The sequence below is a fragment of the Xenopus laevis genome, chromosome 8S (genome assembly GCF_017654675.1).
Source record: "Xenopus laevis strain J_2021 chromosome 8S, Xenopus_laevis_v10.1, whole genome shotgun sequence".
Classification (NCBI taxonomy): domain Eukaryota; kingdom Metazoa; phylum Chordata; class Amphibia; order Anura; family Pipidae; genus Xenopus; species Xenopus laevis.
The window spans coordinates 37,994,008-38,016,065 of NC_054386.1; the positions used below are offsets into that span (position 1 = coordinate 37,994,008).

The 22,058-nt window shown below is 42.7% G+C and overlaps 1 protein-coding gene across 3 annotated transcripts in view; it reads right to left on the reverse strand.

The window, feature by feature from the left end:
* The window catches only part of hcfc1.S (host cell factor C1 S homeolog), a 35,770-nt gene that overhangs the window by 12,694 nt on the left and 1,018 nt on the right, over window positions 1–22,058 (reverse strand). For all 3 annotated transcript variants that reach the window (XM_041574279.1, NM_001094520.1, XM_041574280.1), the window contains 16 exon segments: window positions 14,690–14,838; window positions 14,057–14,217; window positions 13,733–13,941; window positions 13,455–13,539; window positions 12,665–12,771; window positions 12,377–12,556; window positions 11,917–12,270; window positions 11,669–11,829; window positions 11,167–11,364; window positions 10,829–11,050; window positions 10,569–10,673; window positions 5,596–5,815; window positions 5,235–5,377; window positions 4,145–4,277; window positions 3,768–3,985; window positions 1,685–3,251 (listed from right to left, as the gene is read on the reverse strand). In XM_041574279.1, coding sequence (XP_041430213.1) covers window positions 1,685–3,251; window positions 3,768–3,985; window positions 4,145–4,277; window positions 5,235–5,377; window positions 5,596–5,815; window positions 10,569–10,673; window positions 10,829–11,050; window positions 11,167–11,364; window positions 11,669–11,829; window positions 11,917–12,270; window positions 12,377–12,556; window positions 12,665–12,771; window positions 13,455–13,539; window positions 13,733–13,941; window positions 14,057–14,217; window positions 14,690–14,838 — 4,212 coding nt within the window.

A 22,058-nucleotide genomic window follows, 5' to 3' on the forward strand; every position in this document is an offset into this window, starting at 1 on the left:
TCGGTCACTTCTAAGCGGCTACTACATCAACCACATCCACCGCCGCGGAGCGCCGATCAAGGCATTCAGGAGTCTGGTATATTTAATATAAATCTTTTGACTATTCTTGCGCTTTAAAAGTTACAGAGGAGGGGATTTACATCTAATGTGAATTGTCAGAAGTTCCCTTACTGCTCTACAGGGAAACAATCATACTTATGAACAGCAGGGGGAGCCACCAGCCTAATTCCTAGCTGTGCAGAACTCAAGCAGCTTTGTTTTTTTCCCTGTACAGCAGTCGGTGATTTTGTAGAGATTTGTATTGGATTTTATTTTTGCCTTTACATCACCTTTACTGTTTCCAACTCCAGCTGCAGGGACAAAGATCCTGGAGCCAAATTTAAACAGATAAACTGGGATTTGATATGGAGGACTATTTTGCTGCAGCTACTGGTTTAGCCACTGGAGAAAGTTTGTATTAAACAATACAAAAACTATAAAATCCACATTTGATTACATAACACAGGACCCAGTGCAGTCTGCCTATTCTGATTTTTAATCAGTCTTGCTGTATCGACTTCTGGCAGATATTATTTGACTTGTGCGGTTTTAATAATTGCAAAAGATGTTTAACAGAGTTACAAGATGGTGACCCACTGTGGCCAACTTTGAAAGCATAACAAATTTGCTTGATTAGGCTAGTGGTGCAGTAAGTTCATGTTTTATGTTTAGTATACAAAATTTCTAGCCTTATTCGGTTTTAGAATTTACTTCCCCTTTAAGGACAGTATATACACACATTTCTGTTAAAGACAAGCTCAATATGTATTGCAACTATAGAATGTCACTGACTTATATATGGTTATTATTTCTTGCACAAAATAAAGTAGTAAAACCAACTGACCTGTTTTCTCCCCCCCCCTTCTGTTTTTTCAGAGCAACAGTTTCAGAAGAAGATGGTAGTTTTAACCCCTATGTAGAATTAATTCCTTATTTTTAAGGATAACAATGACAGAAAAGCTTGTTTACAGACAACTAATTTTCTGATTAGTCAGAATGAAGTAAAACCTTAAAGGAACAGTTGAGTGTAGAAATAGAGCACCGGTATAAAACTCACCCCACCAAATAAAAATGGTAACCATAATATACTGCAGCTACGTCTTTAAAAACTGCTCAAGTGAAAACCAGTAACTATCTTTGACAGTTCTTTATGAGGGAATGGGCATCATCTGGTTTGCAAGCGGATTAATAGAAGGCAAAACCAGGATATTGTGCTGGCCCCACAGTAAAAGCTTAACGTCTAGGTAAACATGCCCCAAATTCTTCAGCAAGAGGTGCTACATTAGCAGTGAAGAGATTGAGAAGACACTAGTGCAACTCCACAAAGTAAGGCATTGAAAACAAAATTCAGTTTTGTAAAACTAAGGTACACATAGTATTATTGCTTTAGTAAACTTTTGGTTTTACAACACCTGACTACATGTGGTTGCATGCTCACTCTACTCAAAAGGCCAACAGCACATTATATCACAATTGCGATCCCAGATAGAGCCATTATGTCCAGCAATGGCACAATTAACAGGATACCACTTTCGAACAATATCTGTATAGTCAACCAGGTAAATCAAATAGTTTGCTTTTTTAAGACACAAGTGACGCTCACTAGCATACATTCACTTACAGGGCTCCATTTCATAGATCTCACCTTCGTTGGTTCCCATGCTGGCTGTAACTGTGGTGGCCGTATGGGTTGTTCCAGTCTCGTGAGTTTCACAAGGAGGGTTAGAGCAGACTTGCTGAGTAGGAGGAGCAGTAGGCTGGTTGTCTATATTAGATGTTGATGTTGTTGCAGTGTTGGTAGTATTGGTTTCATGGGTTTCACAAGGAGGGTTGGAGCACACCCGCTGCTCTAGGATGTTTGGTTCAGTCTTTGTACTTCCTGCAGAGATCACCTGGTCTGTGTTCTTGGAAAGCTGCTGGATATTTGCAGCCTGCTCTGCCCCAATGTTGGACCTAGAAGTAGTTGAGGTATTGGTGGTGTTAGTTTCATGAGTCTCACAGGATGGATTGGAACACACAGAGCTCCCAGTTTGGTTGTCTTCAACAATATCGTTGGCCTCACTACTTGAAGATGGTACTTTATTTGACTCCGATATGGTCATCCTGGTTTGTGTGGAAGTCACCTGATGGGTCTCACAGGGCGTTTCATTGGCATTCTCCGTTTGCCCAGAACCAATGTTAGATCTTGCTGTGGTAGGAGTATTAATGGTGCCAGTTTCATAGGTCTCTGAACGTGGGTCAGAGCATACATTAACAACATTTTGTGACTGGTCTGTTCCGACGTTAGCAGTTACATCTGTGGTTGTGCTGGTGATATTCGTCTCATGTGTTTCACAAGGAAGGTTGGAACTAGTCAGTCCACTGGTAAAGCTATCAGGCACAGTCATGACTGTATGGGTAGATACAGTTTGCATCGTCTCACATGGCGGTTTAGACAGCCTTTGAGTATTGTCTGTTTGTTCTTTGCCAATATTTGATCTAGCTGTTGTAGCTGTTGGAGTTGTGCCTGTTTCATGAGTCTCACACGGTGGATTAGAGCAAATTTTCTTACTGCTTTCACCCTGCCCACTGTCCATATTTGCCATCGCTGTGGTAGAAGTTTGAGTAGTTCCTGTTTCATGGGTTTCACAAGGGGGATTTGAACAAATTCTGGTCACAGTTCCCATCTCCCCACTGCCGATATTTGACATAGCTGTTGTTGGAGTTTGAGTGGTTCCAGTTTCATGGGTTTCACAAGGTGGGTTGGAGCAAACCCTTGTGACTATTCCTGTTTGGCCAATACTGGCCATGGCTGTAGTTGATGTCTGGGTAGTTCCTGTTTCATGGGTTTCACATGGAGGATTTGAGCAAACTCTCACCACACTGCCATTTGCTTGTGCTAAAGAAGTTGCTACATATGTTCCAGGCTCTTGACCTTCACAAACAAATTGTAAAGTGCCACCAGGTTGCTGGACAATGCTGCTGAGATTTACAAGACTGGTGGTGGCAGTATTGGTGGTTCCAGTCTCATGAGTTTCACAAGGTGGGTTGGAGCAAACCAAAGTGACAGTGCCAGGTTGGTCTCCTTGGCCAGAATCTGCAATAGTTACAGTAGCTGTGGGCTGGTCAGAAGTTGGTGAAGCCAGTATGGACACTGGAAGATCGTGAACAGGCTGGGCCTCAACACCACTAGGAGTTGTAATTAATGTCACTTGTGTAGGCTGAGAAAGCGGCTGTAAAACAAAATGTAGAAACATTGTTTCATATGCATGCAACACAGCAAGTTGGAATGTTCATTGACAAGGGCACACTCTGTTAAACATAGTCACTAATTGAATACCCCAGATGTAGAGCTAGAAGGAACCCCTTAAGTATCATACCCTACATAGTGCAAGTATTCACTTGAACTTAGCACATTAGCAGGAATATTTTAGGTTAAAAAGATAGTATTAGTTTCAAGTGCAAAAGGATTATCTAAAAACCTATGGGTTTCTATTGATTATACAACTACAGCTTATAAAAGGGAAATACCTTATTTCTTTGTGTGGCTTATTCATAAAGAGTATTCGTTAAACATTATATTTAAATAGGTTTCAGTTAAGTTTATTAGAAAACACAGCACACACTCCGTAAAAATGCCCTCAAACAGATTTGAAGGGGCAGGGAGAGGGGGTTATAACCCTAGCATGAATGTCCAACAACACCATCCTCAAAAATATTCAACAGGAAATGTAAATGTTAGTTTTTACCTGCATGGTAATGGTGGGAGTGGACAGTCCAGATGCTGCAGTGAGGGAAGTCTGAGCTGCAGACATAGTAATGGCACCAGGGTTGATCACCTGACTGGAGAGCGTAGCAATTGTGCCCAGAGTGTTTATTGGTGTTGCGAGAGAAGCACTGTTATGAACCCCACCTCCGGCTAAACTTGTTGAAACAGTCCCTGAAACAGTGCCAAGAGTGGTGACACCTAAGAAATATTAAAAGTAAGAGGGGTATTGTCATAAGCAGAACAACAGACAAAGCAAAAAAAAAAAAAAAAACACACAACACACAAAATAAAACCGTAATGCTGCTTGTCCCGTTTATGGGGTGTTTGATTCTAGACGTATGGAGATAGAGAAAGTACCTGTGGTGCCTTTCACAACAAGGGTAGTGACAGTAGGTTTCACTGCAGAAACTGGAGTGACAAGTCTCATGCCACTCATTGGGACAGTACGAAGAATTGTGCCAGGCTGCCCAGGAGCTCCTTTTAGGACCACCTGAAAAAAAATGTAAGACATTAATAATCTCTCACTATTTCTGAATATTTTAAATCAGAGTTTTATTACAATCTTTTACATTCTAAAGTGGAGAATATTGAAAGAAGCTAATCTACCTCCCGGACTGTGCTCAATTACAGCAAGTCTATGAGCAAACATGATCCGCACCCACCAGATATTTTTATTTAAGGCCTTATTCCACTGGTCTAACTGCCAATTACATTAGGCCAACACTCTATTGCTATTTATTAGGAAATAAAATAGGAGGGCTAAGGCTGGCCGTGAATATAAAGTTGAACAGGCAGATTTTTGACCAATTTAGTCATCTAGGGCTCAGAGTCTATAGCTGGCCATAGACGCAAAGATCTGATCATACGAATCGAGGATTTGTACGATATTCAGACCATGTGTGGAGAGTCCCAACATTTTTCGTCCGGTGGAGATCGTCGTTTGGTCGATCGGACAGGTTAGAAAATTTCTGTCGGCTGCGGGTAATATCTCTGCGTGTATTGCTGATCGTACGGTTTCAGTGGGAGACTGTCACTGGCTTTAACGATCGTATGATGGCTGTCAGGGGCAGAACATCGGCTGATCTGTTCTTACAACTTTATATTTGATCTGAATGGCAAGACTTTGATCTTTATGGTTAGTGGCAGGTCGGGAGATGGGAAAGTCCGATCGTACGTTGATTTGTACGATCGGATCTCTGCGTCTGTAGCCAGCTTAAGGCAGCAGGTAAGAATATGGCAAGCCTGTGCCCCCTGACACTATGCTCTCCACTAAATGCTGGAAATTTAAAATTTGGCTCTTGATGCAGAGCGTTTACTTAAGACTATCAAGGGGCACACCCCCTCGTATCTTTCAAAAGCCAGCATGCTTTAGAAATGGGCAAAATTGGCAAGTTATTTTACTCTTCTCCAAAATGTATTAAAATAAATAGACCATTAAAAGTCAAACCTGTGTTAATCCTTGTTGTCCAAGAGTAGCTGTATGTTTCGGAACAGCTGTAATTATTTTGGCTGGGGTTCCAGTGCCAGAGGTCCCCATTTTGGTTGTAAGAATGGTAATTGGTGACTTAATACCAGCAGTGCTTGTTACACCTGTTAAATAATATTTTGAGACACAAAAGAAAAAACATGTAATGGTTAAAGTGATTAGCCTAATTTAACACACTTCCTTGTGCTGGCTACACTGAAAAAAGTTATTGGCATCTTCTAGACTTGTATCAGAGAAAAACTGTGGTTAGAAGTTACAAATCAAAAAAGAGGAAGTCTGACTAATCAATAAATCTAATACAACAGCAAAAGAACACACTCACCTGTGGCACCTGCTTGGGTGATAATGGCAGACATGGGAATTGTCTTAATAATGGTGGTAGTCCCAGGCTTAGTGGTATTTGGAGAAACACTGCTAATACCCAGGATGGTAGGCTTGGTGCCTGTGCCTCCAGCTTGCGTGGTGGTAATTATAGTTGCGGGTTTCCCATCAGCAGATGTTACAAGCTTCAGTATTGTTCCTGCGGGTAGCGGTCCTTTGGTCTTGGCAAAAGGAGGAAAAACATACAAATCAGCATTTGCTCTATTTACGCCATGGATGGACAGCCAGCTGTTGGAAAGACATCTGTTTGACATCTGTAAAGGTGTTTTCATTGTGTTTTCCATTTACTTAATTCTCTAAATTCTTTCAGGATATAAGCCTATATATTGCCTGTCCAGGAAGCAAGTTCTATCTGGTATCAATTTCCTTAAAAGCTTGTAAAACTTTAGGTGAGCTGAAGACAAGCTACAGTAAAGAAAATGAGATTTTGTGTACTCACTGTTAAATCTCTCTCTTGGGGCACTAGAATAATGGTGTACAGCTGGTACCACTTCTGCTGGATTTACCCCCCAGGTGGGAGGAGCCCAGCTCAGTTTGTACCAAAGAGGAACAGGAGAACACGTAACTATAAACAGGAAAAATCTTCCACTTAAGAGAAATTGCTGGTCCTAGCTGGACCATGTCAGATGAGATTATGATGGCTTCTGTTCAGGGAGGGAAGTCCTGTGTCCCCCAAGAGACTGGAAAGAAAGATTTAACGGTGTGTGCACAAAATCTCCTTTTCTCCATTTGTCTGCTTGGGAGACACAGGAACAATGGGGACAAACCAAGTGGGACAGTACGAAGCACTGCTCGGTTGTGGTGGAAAATGAGAAATGGAGACTTGTGAGACAGGGCACGGAGTGTTTGGAAAAGGACAGATAAGGCTGAAATCTGCGACATGAGAGATCCGAGCAAGGCAGTCAAGTTGAGTCTGGCTGGATTTGGATGCCAGATTGGACCTGGGTTTAAGAGGTCCTGCACCGGAGTTCAGGACTGCCATCAGAAATCGCAAGGCCCCATACGACAAAATTTCCTGGGCCCCCTGGGCTGCGCCACTGCAAGCCCCACCTACAGGTCTGCCCTCCCCAACCCAGAGGTCCGCCCCCCACCACACAATAAAAAAAAACAAAAAAAAAAAAATATTGGTGGCTAGGGTTGCCACATGTTAATAAAAAGATATTTGTGGCCAGGGCCCCCCCATTAAAAAATATTGGTGGCTAGGACCCCACATGAGAAAAATAATTGGTGGCCAGGGCCCCCCCCACATAAGAAAATTGGTGGCCAGGGCCCCTTAAACATCCATGCCTTCCCAAAGTCAGCAGCTCTCACAAAGATTGGGGTCCCGGCTAATCAAGTAAGTCTGGCGTGGCCGGGCCCCTTACCCTCGGGGCCCCCTACAACTCTCCCCCGTCCCCCCCTGATGGCTGCCCTGCTGGAGTTAGTGACCAGGGTTCTGCTATTGAGAGGTTGAGACGATCCTTGAACCAGGTGTGTCTGGGCCCCCTGGGTGCAATGAGGATGAGCGTGATCTTCTCTCTGAAGCTTCCTGATCGTTCTTGGAAGAACTGGAAGTGGGGGGAAGGCATATGCGATGCGAAAGTTCCATGGAGCTGTGAGCGCATCTGCGTCTATTGCTAGGGGGTCCCGACAGCGGGCTAAGAAAAGTGGAGACCTTCCGGTTCTGACATGTCGCCACGAGGTCCACCTCTGGCAGTCCCCACTTTGACGCCCTCTCTCGGAAGACCACTTCTTTTGACCACTCGCTTGGGTCGTGTTTGGCTACCCAATTTAGCAGACCCGGAATGTATATGGCCGACAAGAGTGTGATGGGATTCTGCCCATTGAAATACAAGTTTTACTTTGGTCTGATCTGCTCCTTGTGCCCCCTTGATGATTTATGTATGCAACTGCTGTGGAATTGTCTGATTGAATCTTTATGGCCTGTCCATACAGTTCTTGCTACCAGTTGCACAATCCCAGGTGTATTGCCCGAATTTCGAGTAGGTTGATCGGAAGTCGATTTTCTTGCTGGTCCCATTGACCCTGAGCTGAGCGCCCTTCCAAGACTGCTCCCCAACCAAAGAGGCTTGCATCTCTCCACAAGGGCTCTCCCAGGGTTCTGCCTATGGATAGCTAGGTGATCTGCAGCCATCAGGAGAGGGATGCTTGTGTCTTTCTCGATAGTTGGTTCACCGATTATGTCCCACTGGAGTTCCCTGAGGTGGTGTTGGGTGAAGGGAACCACTTCTATGGTCGAAACCATAACTCCATATACCTTCATACAGAACCTGACCTTATGTTTCCATCTCGCTAGAAGGGAACTGATCAACTGATTGTAGATGTAAAATCTTCTCCTGTGGGAAAGAAATCTTTTGCATCAGTGTTGAACTGCATTCCCAGAAATACCATTGATTGACTAGGAGAGAGAGAGGATTTTGTCCAGTTGATGTACCACCCGAGTGGTTGAAGCTTTGAGATGGTAACGGTGACCGATTGGTGGGCTTCCTCAACTGAGGACGCTGTGATTAGCAGGCCGTCCGGGGATTTTGGTGAAGACCCACGGGGCAGACGTCGGTGTGAGTAAGGGTGGAGAAGGAATGTCCACAGCGGTAATTTACTGGGTCCTGTGTGTTAGATTTATGGCTGATCTGCGTGCTACCTTTACCGTTCACAGCACTGAACGAGCTAAAGCATGCTTAGGAATAACGGCTGTGTGCATTCCTTCTCCACTCGCAGCACTCACAGAAGTAAATTACGCTGCGGACATTCCTTTCCTGCTTGCAGCACAGAAGTAAGTCCTGCAGAGGTCTGTAAAATCCTCAGTACAGCAGCAAGAACTAGCTTCTAGGCAGAGATGTGGAGTGCCGCACCTCGGATTTTGCAAAATCGCCCTTTCGCCATTCTACAGTGTACATCTGAAAGCAGAGATTTAATATGTTTTTGGACAAAGCATTGAATATAATAAACGTTATGCACAAGAGCTGTTATTGAAGCAGTTTAGAGTGGATTTGTCACATAAATTTTTTTATTGTTACGGTTCCTTTAAGTCCAGGATTGATTGAACAGAGCGTTCTGTTGTTGGAACGGTGTGATTACCTCTGTTCTGAGAAGGCTAGGTATTACCTCTTTGAAGGCCTTCTGTTTGCTTAGTTCTTGAGGCAGCCTGGACATAATAAAATGCCTAGGAGGGAAAATTCTAGGCGATAGCCTATTGTTACCACCTTGTGTACCCAGGAGTCCTGGATGAGCATGACCCATGCGTCCATAAAGTGGCATAGCATTCCTCATATTGACATATGGTCTGCCGTCAGATTCACCCCATCACGAAGTGGACTTGTCTGTGGATCTTGTGATGGGCTTGGTTTGTTCCCGAAGTGGTCTCTGAACGAGAATGTCTGATGTGGAGGGGATGTTCTGGCATTGTTCTGTTGAGGACCATCTTTCCGTCAGTTGTGGGAGCAAGGTACTTTTCCCCGCGGATGCACTGACTCCAGGATTTGGCCGAACCGGATCCTAATTTGCGTATGCAAATTAGGGGCGGGAAGGAAGACGAATGACTGTCACAAAACAAGAAAGTAAAAATGCTTTCCACTTCCACCACTAATTTGCATATGCAAATTAGGATTGAGATTCAGTTTGGTATTTGGCCGAATCATTTGCAAAGGATTCGTTGGTTTGGCTGAATCCAAAATGTCTTTGGGTTCTCTAGCCGTGACAGAAGATTGTATGGTCCCTGTGGCTTACTGGACTGGCCAATGCAGAATGGGCTGCTGATCTGCCAAGGATGCATCTCTTAAAGGGATAGGCGGTTCTGCCAACTGTTTTTCCATATTGCCACCCGATGGTTTCACCTGGGCAGTTTGGACCACCTGGGGAAAATGAGTTCCTGGAGGCTTAGGAATCTGATCAATAGTTTTGCATTTTGAACATATAGGGTTGTTATGCCCTGAAAGTAACCTTTTGCGGCATTTGGCACAGGAATTTTACTGAGGCGGATGATTTCCCTCTGGAAAGAAAGAGCCTCACTGGTTCCCTCAGAAATGGTGTGGCAAAATTACCTCCAAATAATGAGAAATAGGTTAACTGGTTTGGCTGAAAATGAGTTGTGCACTGACCTGTAGCCAGAACAACCAGAGCAAGACAGCAATAGCCAACAGGTGCACTGTTGTTGTGTGACCTGCTGATAGTAGTCTCAGCTAATCCCTGCTATGAGGAATCTGGGCAGCTGTGCAGTGTGAAGAGATGTGGATTCTACTTCTTACTGTATGAGGATGCGTTCTGGGAGCGTTCCGGAGACGCCACTGCAGCTCTCGCGAGGTTTGGCACCAAAATTCAGCGCAAGTGTAAAAAAAAAAATAAACCAAGACGCGTGTCAAAACTCAGCGTGATGAAGAGCTCAGTCCAGGTTTCCTAATTTAGGATTGGGACTCGAGTGAAGGGAAAAAAAAACATCCTATCCCCTACCCTAGGAGGAAGGGGGCTTCAAGTCAGCAAACTTTCTCTCTGTGAGGAAGAGAGGGTATGGCGAGGCCGAGTAGTCCGTGCTACAGGCACATGAAGGACTACAGAGGTCCTTTATTCCACGCTGGGAAATAAGATAGGCACACTACTCAGTGTAGGTGAGAGTGTTTCCCCATCCGTCAAATTAGGAGAAAACTTTGTCAGAAAATAGAAACTACCATGAAGCTCCACCCACCTGGGGGGGTATAGCCAGCAGAAGAGCCAGCACACCTTTTGCTATTGATTGTGTCCTGCCTCCTAGTGGTACCAGCTATACCCCATTGTACCTGTGTACCCCAAGCAGATGAATGGAGAAATTAAGCGATCCACTTTAGAATCAAAGTTCAATGGCTCCCAGTGAAAGTAGTTTAATCCCTCTGTCCCTTTATTAAGGCTTAAATACAGCCCTCTTCATAAAAGGAATGAAATTACCTGTATGATCTGTGTCAATGGTCCAGTGGATGCCTGCCCTGTAATTGCAGAGGTTTGCACTGGTTTAGTCTGGACAACAGACATCATTTTCCCAAGATTGGATATCTGTAAGACACACGTTTTTAAAACATGTTTACAGAACAGCCAAACATTCCCTTAGATAAATTACTAAAGGGTTATTTGTTTATTCATACATGTAAATCTTTAATTTTCTAAAGGCAACAACTACCATTAAATGTGCTCGCTTACTGGCAACTTACCAAAGCACTGCCACCAGGAACAGAGATGGGACTCTTAACTAGAGTGATGGTTTTGGTAACACCGCCCACCACAGTGGTTACAACCTGGGCTTGTTGGGCAACAGTCACAGTTCCTGACTTATGCACCGTGATTATTGGACGATTCTGTGTATTGCTACCAGGAACTGAAGTTCCAACTTGTGCAGCGGCTGTTTTCAACATACGGGTTGCTGGGTTGCTGACCTATTAAACATTGCATAAACAGGAAAAATTATTGGAGGCAACAAAGGCTACAATTGATTAGTTAATGCAAAACCATTACTTTTGGACACTCAAAGTTTCATTTTATTATTCCATACCATTATTGGAGAGGATGCCACTTTGACAGTAGTGGGAAGTGAGGTGACTCCAGAGGGCACAGCCACAGATTTCACCATAGTAGCTCCAGCAGGGACACCAAGCATGGTGGGTGCAGAGGAAGGGGGTATCTTCTGTGTTGCAGCAGCAGCTGCAGCAAGAGCAGCCATGCCACTCATTGGCTGACTACTGCCAATAGGCTGGGGGGAAAATGTATATTTATTATATATATTTTTAAAAACTTGAAAGGCAACATCTCCTCCCTGACTAGCCTCCCCGAGAAAGCTGGTTAACAACTCTTTAACTAAGCAAAAACTGTTATACATAGAACGTGGCTTTCCAGACAAATTTGATGCCATCAGAGAACCCTGGTTATCTCTGTTGCACAAAGTCATCCATGCAACTCTTGAGGAGTTATCCCTCAGCAGGTCAAATACAATCTACAGGACTCCAGCTGAAAACCCTATTCTAGAATATACCCTTCAAGATAAGTTATATACTTACAGCTCCCTGGGTGCTCTGTGCAGGAACAACCATACGCACACCAGGCGGGAGAGAAGTGACTGTAACAGGAGCTTTACTAATCTGATTAGCTGGCCTTACAGTAACTAGAGGCGTGCTCAGAGTGGACTGCTGGCCTCCAACTTTAAGGACAGCTGGGACAGCTACAGTAGAAAAACAAACACAGGAAAGAAAGTTTATCTACTGGCAAACCCCAAGATAAAGCAAAGAAAGAGATTTAAATAACTTACCTTGTGTGCGAAGAGCAGCAGACACTGCAATAGGACTCCCAGGCATAGTAGGCAAGACCTGGATTGTGGCTGTTGTGGGAGGTAAAGAGGCTGCTTGCGGTAAAAGGGTGATACCAGTGTGAGCAACCTGCTGTACTGTTGGAGCTGCAGATGCAGGTGCAGGGCTCTTGGGTGGATTCACTGGCACAGATGGAACTGGATTGGCTGGAGACATTGCTGCAGCAGCAGCTGGTATGTCATACTTTTGTAGCTGCAATAAGTAACTGTCTGCAGTGGGCACAGCCCCCCAGCTAACCTCCAGGGAATTGGTGTTTGCTCTTACCAGTTGTACACGAGCAGGTGCAGGTGGTTTCTCTACAAGACAAATATTGAAATGTTATGTTGCTTTAATTTTTCACCATTACTACAGTCTCATAAGCTCTTCTAGAGACCTGGGTAGTATTTGAAGCATGCCACTCACCTGTTTCAAGGTACCACAGGTCCTTGCAACAAACCTGGTTGTTCCAGGCTTTGCGGTAACCATCTCGACCACTCCAAATATAAAGACGTGTATTGATGGCCACTGCACAATGGCCTGCACGAGCACGTGGAATGTTATCCTCTAAGGTGTCTATTACTATATGCTCCCATGACATACTCTCTGCAATTAAGAAAAAACAACTTACTCCTACAGATCAATATACTAGGACTGGACAGGCATATCAAAATGATCATATGCAAGTGGTACAATATTAAAGTATGCACTTACCAAGGTTGAGGCACGCAAGTGTATTAGTGCATTTCCATTCTTTCTCATGGGTAGCTACCTTAACATCATCCATTACAAGAGGCACCCATCCTCCAAAGACATACATTCTGAAAAGATTAAAAAAAAATCAAAAACAAAATCAGGAGGCATGATTACACCTTTTAGACTTACAAAAATCTCTAGCTGCTTTGGCACAGCAAAGCTTTCAGCTGGCAGAAAAGTGTCCAGAATCAACAGATCTCTTGTGCAACACGCTGTTTTCTAGTTTGCCAGTATTGGGGTCATCCAGGCATTTCAACTGAGGGCCCAACTTCAGATGCATTTCAATTGGCCTACGTCATTAAAAATGTATGTCTCAACTGGAAAGCATACAATTAGTGGTACTAATGAACTGTATGTCCCTGAAGCTATGGGGATAGAGGAAGAGTATACACCAGAGAAATGTTACCACCAATGTAAGCATTTGTCTCCCTCCCCAAAGAATACGTGGCTTACATCTAAAGAGAACTAGATATACCAACCACACAGCTACATATCTGTGGGGTGCCTAAACTTTACGCAAATTATTCCTCACTAGCAGCGCCAGCCATTAAACGGAGGGAACACCGATGTTTTAATATCAATCCGGCTTTATTGTTTCACACAGTGCAGAGTTGCATTCACAGTGGGTGCGCTATATCAACCTACGCGTTTCGTGTCTAAGTGAACGACACTTCCTCAGGGTTACCCTTACCTTGCCTAACCTTTATATGAAGCTATACATTCATGAAGACAGCAGTCCCAAACTTACTTATTCAATATAGTTGTGGCAGAATGAAGACTTCTTGGGAGAGGTGCAACACCATTCAGACTTGGTTTGCTCCAGGTCAGAGTATCTAAAGAAATTGTTAAAGAATTTTAGAAGTTTGCCTACAAAATCTGAATGCAAGACCTAAAAAAGATAGAGCATAAAACAATGGAAACATTTATTTTGTTCTTGATCTCTAGCTAAAATATAGAGGCTTATCTAATATCTATCTAAATATTTCATATTATACCTATTTTTGAACTATCGATTTTTAGTCATACCTATATCCAAAATCCAAAGATCTCCAAGTCTGCATCCACTCATACCCCCGTATATTACCAGACGGGACTTCTTGTTATCTTTGTCCGTGTAAACCACTGCAGTGTGGGACTCACGAGGTGGCGGCAGAATACCATATGTTATAGGAACATCCCAAGCTACAACTCCAGAGCCAGCGCGCAACTCCAAGATGTAAAGATCATTAAGGTACCTGATAAGAAAAAGTATGAAAGTGTAAAATCATCAAAGAATCAAAACAAAAAAAAAAAAAACCAGATCCATTGGGAGAGAAGCAAAGCTCATTAAACTCAAGTATGATGAGATACCTAGGAATGTTGTTCTTGGGGTCCTCACTATCATTAGCAAGCCCACCAAAAAGATAGCATTTGCTTCCAACCAATGAGAAACTGTGTCCAAGACGAGGACATGGCGGTGGACCATTCTTGGGTGCTTTGGCTTTAAGTCTTTTCCATTCCCATCTGCTTGCCTGAATGAAAAAAATTGTCAGTCATCTATGTGAAATACAGTACAAGTTCAGTAATCAGTAGTTGAACGGTCATTCCTCCCCAGCATGGCACTGACAAGCAAATCATTTCTTGACAACAAAATGCCATCTGCAAAGTATCTTTCGCATATTGCTTTTTAAGGGCTTAACATTAAGAGCAATGGAACATGTACGTGTATCTAGAGATGATTTGAGAATAGGGTGATTTTTCACTGTGGGCCTGAAATCTATCCGATACGACGAAAATCACAGCTGTCAGGTAGTAGTCAGAAACATGGCAGAATTTCCAAGCAACAATAGCCTGACATGCCTGTACATGTAGGATTCCAGGTGTTTTGCCACCTGTGACACTATTATTTGGGTTACCAAACCTGGAACATAATGACTCTGGGGGTTAAAGGTCAGCTGAAAACAAGGGATTGTATGAAAAAAACAAAAAGGTAAAATAAAGTACCTGCAACTCATATAGGTCATTGCTGTACTTCCCATACTCCACCATTCCTCCAAACACAAGTAAACGTGTCCCATCACAGACAAATCCATAGGCGGCACATCCAGGCGGTATGTCACCTCTCACAGCTGGAATAAACCACTGGTTTGTGGCTGTTAGAAGAAACAAAAGCATTAGTCATTTATCTGACCCAAAAAAAGCTTCACAATTACAATCAATATAGAATGATAAAAAAAGCACTTTTATGGAATATTTTAGAGACGGTGGAAGTAATGCAGCAGCTAGGCATGCAGATAACGGGGGGGGGGGGGGGGGGGGGGGGGGGGGGGGTTTGAATGATCCCAGAGTTATGAGGTAAGCAATAAGTCAAAACATGGCCACCCCTGCTGACAGAGGCTTTCCCTGTCATTAAAAGGAAAACTATACCCCCAAAATGAATACTTGAGCAAAAGGTGGTATTGTTTGTGTACACCGTGAATCATACGATCCCAGGGGGCTACACTTTTTTTTTTTTTTTTTTTTAAATGGCAGTTTTCTATTTATGATTACCCAATGGCACTTACTACTAAAAAAGTATATTATTATGAAAATGGTTTATTTACATGAAGCAGAGTTTTACATAAGCTGTTTTATGCAATTATATTTTTAGAGACCTACATTGTTTGAGGGGTATAGTTTTCCTTTAAAGCAGTGATCCCCAACCAGTAGCTCGTGAGCAACATGTTGCTCTCCAACCCCTTGGATGTTGCTCCCAGTGGCCTCAAAGCAGCTGCTTATTTTCGAATTCCAGGCTTGGAGGCAAGTTTTGGTTGCATAAAAACCAGGTGCACTACCAAACAGAGCCTCAATGTAGGTTGACAATCCACATAGGGGCTACCAAAAGGCCAATCACAGAATATATTTGGCAGCCCAAGAACATTTTTCATGCTTGTGTTGCTCCCCAACTCCTTTTATTACTGAATGTTGCTCACGGGTTCAAAAGGTTGGGGATCCCTGCTTTAAAGGATAAGGAAAACTTAAAAAAAAGTGAGTGTAAAATTGAGGAGGGTGCTATTCTAAGCACTTTTGCAATGTACATTATTTATTTTGTTTTTATTCCAAGATATTAAAGGGGTTGTTCACCTTCAAACAACTAGTTGTTATCAGATAGATCACCAGAAATAATGACTTTTTCCAAAGACTTTCTATTTTCTATGTGTGACGGTTTTTCTAATACTGAAGTGTAACGTCTCATTTCTTTCCTTCTGCTCTGGGAGGGGTCGCCGATCCTGTAAACTGTTCTAAATGGATACATTTAGTTGATACATTTCTTATCTTTGTCCCTGCTGAGCAGAATCTCCGGGTTTCATTACAGGCAGCTGTTTGATACAATAGTTGCTAATGCTCCAGAGATGCTGCTGAGAAATGTATCAACTCAATGTTGCAAAATTGTAACAGTTCAGAGTCTGCACATGAATTACTGAGCTGCCAGACTCAAACACCAGAGACACGAACATTCAACTTAGATTTTGGGAAAAACATAAATAAATAATGGAAAGTAAAAAAAGTAATTGATTCGTACGACAGCATCTGTGCGTCTATGGCCAGCTTGACTGGCTCCTCCAGGGGGAGGCAGATAGAGTCATGCCAGGGGGCGGATTTGTCAGGAAGGAGGAACATACTAGGAGTGGATTATGATACCTTGTCGCAAACTGTTGCTTTTGTGTTTGGCTGAATGGGATTAGCAAAAGCTTGGTCGAGGATACAGAGGTGAGATAAGGCTATTGTTTCATTATGTGAAAAAACACTATGTTCAATATTCTTGTTAATTTTACTGTCTAATACAGGGCTGTCCAACTGGCAGCCCACGACCCCCCTTTGTGTGGGCCCCCAAAACTCCTGGGGCTGGAGGTGCTGTTATCCAAGGGGAAGAGGAGGCAACTGGATTTAAAGGGGTTGTTCACCTTCCAAACAGTTTTTTCACTTCAGTTTAGATTGTTCCCCAGAAATAAAGGCTTTTTTTCAATTACTCTCCATTATTTATTTTTATGGTTTTTCCAAAATCTAAGTTGAATATTGATGTGTCTGGTGTTCGAGTCTGGCAGCTCAGTAATTCAGGTGCAGACTCTGAACTGTTACAATTTTGCAACATTGAGTTGATACATTTCTCAGCAGCATCTCTGGAGTATTAGCAACTATTGTATCAATTCTTACAGCTGCCTGTAATGAAACCCAGAGATTCTCCTCAGCAGGGACAAAGATAAGAAATGTATCAACTAAATGTATCAATTTAGAACAGTTACAGGGTCGACGACCTCCCCCCTCCCAGGGCTGATTCAGAAGGTAAAAAAATGACATTTTACACTTCAATATTAGAAAAACGGTCACACATAGAAAGAAGAAAGTCATTGGAAAAAGTCGTTATTTCTGGTGATCTATCTGAAAACAACTAGTTGTTTGAAGGTGAACCACCCCTTTAAGGGTATGTCTTAATTTGACAACTTTTCACATATGAGTGATGAGTAATATCCCTGCACTGAGCACCAACCATTTGGTTTTTTGGTGTGTTAGTACAATTAATGTGGACATGCTCGTGTGGTAACATGGGTGTGGTTTAAAAACAGGGAGAGGCCAACATTGGCTTCCATTATTGGCCCTCCACCATGTAGGCAGGAAAAATTTCAGCCCTCGGTACCACAGAAGTTGGACAGCACTGCTGTAATAGATAGAGAACACTATATCTCATGATAGTTCTTTAATATCTTGGAATAAAAACAGAATAAATCATGAATGTACATTGCAAATGTGCTTAGAATAGCACCCTCATCAATTTTACACACACTTATTTTAAAGGTTTATTTATTCTTTAACTTGTTGCATAATAGATTAAAGGACCAGTAACACCAACATTTTTTTAAAAAAGCATTAAAGACCCTTTTAGTACCTCATCCTTACAGCACAATGTTAATTATTTTGAATGCTTTATTAAAAAATACCATAATGAATATCTTCTTCCGGTTGTGCTGTGTCTCCAAAATATGGCGATATGCCCTCAGCTTTATCCTACGTGTGCACTCCAGATCTCCTAACCCAACTTCTTTAGGTGGTAGTCAGTTGATGTGCTGCTGTAGAGGATTTATGGCTGACCTGGGTGCGGCCTTCGCTACTCGCAGCACTCATAGAAATAAGTCAGGCTTAAAGTTAACATTCAGGCTGAAAAATCCTCTGCAGCAGCAACTGACTTCCGGCTTAAAGGTCCAGTAACATCAAAAAAAACGCAACACAAATTTAACTTTAAAATAGCAAAGCCTTTATTAAGAAATAACTGACAGACTCTGCTTCCCCTCCTCTTCAGTAAAGGCGACCATCCATCCTGCAGTGCTTGATTTCTCCTCACTGGCTATTCCACCGACAGCGTATCCTCTGCCCCATTTCCTTCTCCAACAACTCGCCTTCATCCTCTTCCCAGCCCGGGGCTTTGAAGGTCTCTTGTCTGAGTCAGGGTAGTAGTTTCTGAGGACTATGGGCTCGGGTGTGCAGCCGAGGTGCCGACTTCTTGATTTCCTCAGGTACCACAGGCTTGTCTTCCCCTGTCTGCTACTCTGACTCGCAACTGATGAGCGACCCAAGATTTTGATTGCTCACAGCTCTACACAAGATACCAGACCCTGGAGCTGGAAAATGAGTTTCACTTTAAACGCTACCTGACCTGGCAGAGGCGCATCAAGATCACCCACGTTCTGTGTCTGACCGAGCGACAAATCAAAATCTGGAAAATAAGTCAATTTTCTATGTGGCATCTAATTTAGCCAATTATTCCACAAGCGTTGCAACATTTTTTATACTTTTTTTTTTAAGGAATCCTAGCTCCTGAGAGATCGTGATTTAAAAAAAAAAAAAAAAAAAATCTTGTGACTGTGTTTGAATAGTTTGGCTAGTCATCCCCTGCCTGAGACTCTGACTTGCAACTGAAGGAACAAGCCACAGGTTGTTGGGGAGGGGGGAAACACAATCCTACACAGTAGTCTCCCGATTATATGGCACAAACTATTCAAACACAGTGACAAGATTTTTTTTTTTAGATCATAGATCACGATCTCTCAGGAACTAGGATTCTTCAAAAAAGGTATAAAAAATAAAAATGCTGCAACGCTTGCGGAATAATTGGCTAAATGAGATGCCACATAGAAAATTGACTTATTTTCCAGATTTTGATTTGTCGCTCGGTCAGACACAGAACGTGGGCGATCTCGATGTGCCTCTGCCGGGTCAGGTAGCAGTTAAAGTGTAACTCATTTTCCAGCTCCAAGGTCTGGTACCTTGTGTAGAGCTGTGAGCAATCAAAATCATCTCAGGTCGCTTATCAGTTGCGAGTCAGAGTCGCAGGCAGGGGAAGACAAGCCTGTGGTACCTGAGGAATAAGAAGTCGGCACCTCGGCCGCGCACCCGAGCCCATAGTCCGCAGAAACTACTATCCTGACTCAGACAAGTGCCCTTCAAAGTCCCTGGCTGGGAGGAGAATGAAGATGAGTTGGAGAAGGAAATGGGGGCAGAGGACATGCAGTCAGTGGAGTAGCCATGGAGGAGAAATCAAGCACCGCAGCATGGATGGTCGCCCTGTCGCCTTTTCTGAAGAGGAGGGGAAGTGGAGTTTCAGTAAGTTATTTCTTACTAAAGGCTTTGCTATTTTAAAGTTTAATTTGTGTTGGTGTTTTTTTTTCGATGTATACCAACATTTTTTAGATGTTACTGGTCCTTTAAGAAGTCGGGTCAGGATGATAAAGCTGAGGGCATGTCGCCATATGGCCCTATTTCTGAGAAACAGCACAACCGTAAGAAGATATTCATTGTGGTATTTTTTAATAAAGCATTCAAAATAGTTAACATTGTTGTGCTGGAAGGATAAGGTACTAGAGGGGGCTTTTTTTTTTTTTTTTTTTTTAGTGTTACAGTCCTTTAAAGCTGCTACACAGCAGCCCTGAAAGTAAAGTGAATGTACAGCACACCAATAATCCATATTTTCAGCGTGCAGGACCAGGTTTCGGCTGCCACCCAAAATTAATTGCATGATGAGCAGCTATTAATTAGGGCTAAGACTTCTGTGATTTGATGCTATTAATAAAAAGAGCTAAAAACAAAGCATGCACAATGCAACTAGGTGACACTATATGCTAAAATGATAAGTATAGGTATAGGACCTCTTATCCAGAATGCTTGGGACCTGAGGCTTTACAGATAATAGATCTGAAGATCTAAATTATGTAAAGATCCACTAGAAAATCATGTAAACAAGCTAGGGTCCAAGTTACTCTAGCAGCCAGTCAATGCTTTGAATAGAGGATATCGGGTGTATTGGAGAGGCTTTGAATAGAAAAAGAAAAAAAAAAAGTAACGTACATTTATAGTCTCACATAGCTGCTGTCTTAAATCCCAAATTAAAAGCTGGGTAAAAATGAAGGCATAAACCATTCTATAGATTAGTAACAGTGAATTTCCCTTTAAACCATTTAAAGAGCATTGGCAAACCAAAGGGTCAGTAAAGGTGGCCAAACACAGGCAGATTAACTGCCGATATCGATCCTTTAGACAGGTCTCCCCAATCTATATCTGGCCAAGATATCAATCAGGGAAGTTTGATTTTTCTGGCGATCGAGGACAGCATTGGTTAGTCGATGTGGTCCTCATGTTGGCGCCCATTCTCTTCTTTGCAATCCGATCATTCGGCCGACTGTTCGGTTCAATCCGATATGACCCTGCCGTTGGTGGGCATATCAGGGAAAGATCCGCTTGTTTGGCAACCTCACCAAATAAGCGGATATTATGGTGTACGGCCACCTTAACCTATTGTATAGCAACCGTTAATACATCTCTTACATTAGATGACAAAATAGATCAAGACCAAGTAAACAAACAATGGTCAACAGAAAACTGACCAGGAGGGTTGCTTACTACTAGGACTGCAGATAAGAACCATGTAAATTGCTAGGTTGTGTGTTTAATATGGCTGTAAAGAGTCAACTCAACAGAAATATCAAAGGGTTAACAACATTACTGAAGAACTAAAAGCACAATCTACAAACAAGTTCCAAAGCCAACAATGAGAAATATATAGGACGGCCAACTTATATTAGAGAATGTGCCAAAGCTTTGCAGTAGTAACATCCCTACTGAAAGAAAACAGGGGTGGAGGCTGAAGGAGCAGCATTTGAAACTTGAATTTGGCGGCAGGAGTCACAGCTATGGGGAAAGCAGCAAGCAAGGGATTGGTCAAAACCTACTGAAGAATCCTCCCCTAAAAGTATAGGCTATGCTAAGGGGTGGGGTTAACATACAGATTCCAGCTCCGTAGAGTGCTACTTTCAACTGACAGATCACAAATGTACATCAGGCTCCTCACATTATCCCCGCTCCTATTATCCATAGCAACATTATAGCACTGTACAAGCATTAGCCATGGAGAGGATGAGGCTGCAAGTCAGATATAGGAAGACTTAACTGAATACAAACATTTCAAAGTCGCAGAATACTCTTCTCTCAGTCATAAAAGCCTCAGGGGGCTGTAACAAGCACCCAAGTCTGACAGTGGTGATATAGACTATACATTAATATGAAGTAACAGTACAGAAGCCTGCTCAGAATCCCTGGCAATGGGAAATCTCTTGCAAATACCAACAAAGTGCAATCAAAATCTGAAATCTTTTACCACTCTAGATTATGCAAATCCCAGTGTTCCCTATTGGCGTGTGGCACACTGGGAGCTGTAGTTCTGCAAAAAAAATGTAGCAGAAGCCCCTAAATGAAGACGCTTGGCTGGTATCTACAACCTTTTTCCACAGGCTGCTAGTTCCCCCATTTGTGCAGCCATGATTACAGAACAGCTAACATGAATACTGTAACAATGTTGCCATGTGTGCAAATTATAGCAAACATACACAGAGCTATATTTGCACCCTGAATGTGCCTCGACGGGGTCTTTTGTCTGTACTGTTACAGGGATGGAGACAGAAAGAGGGGGTGGTGCCGTCTACAGCAGCTCTTACTTGGGGGCTTCAGTATGAGCGCCTTTGATACACGCTACCCACTGGCACATTGGGGTAATAATAACAATTAACATTTCCCCAATTTATTTTACTATTAGACGATTATAGCCCCCCCCCCTCTATATTATACACACATTTGTGTGAAATATTAATGCTGGTAAAAGCAAGGCCCCTTAAATGAGGTATCCTGAACTAAAATGTTCTGAAAGCTTGCTATGATTATATTAGTTAGCCAATAAAGGGATCACCTTCTGTGTTTTTTTTTTATTTCAAAAGGGTTGCCCTGTAACAAAGTAAATTCTGAGACCCTGTAGTAAATCTCTCACTAATGTACTTTTCAGCTGTTTAACTAT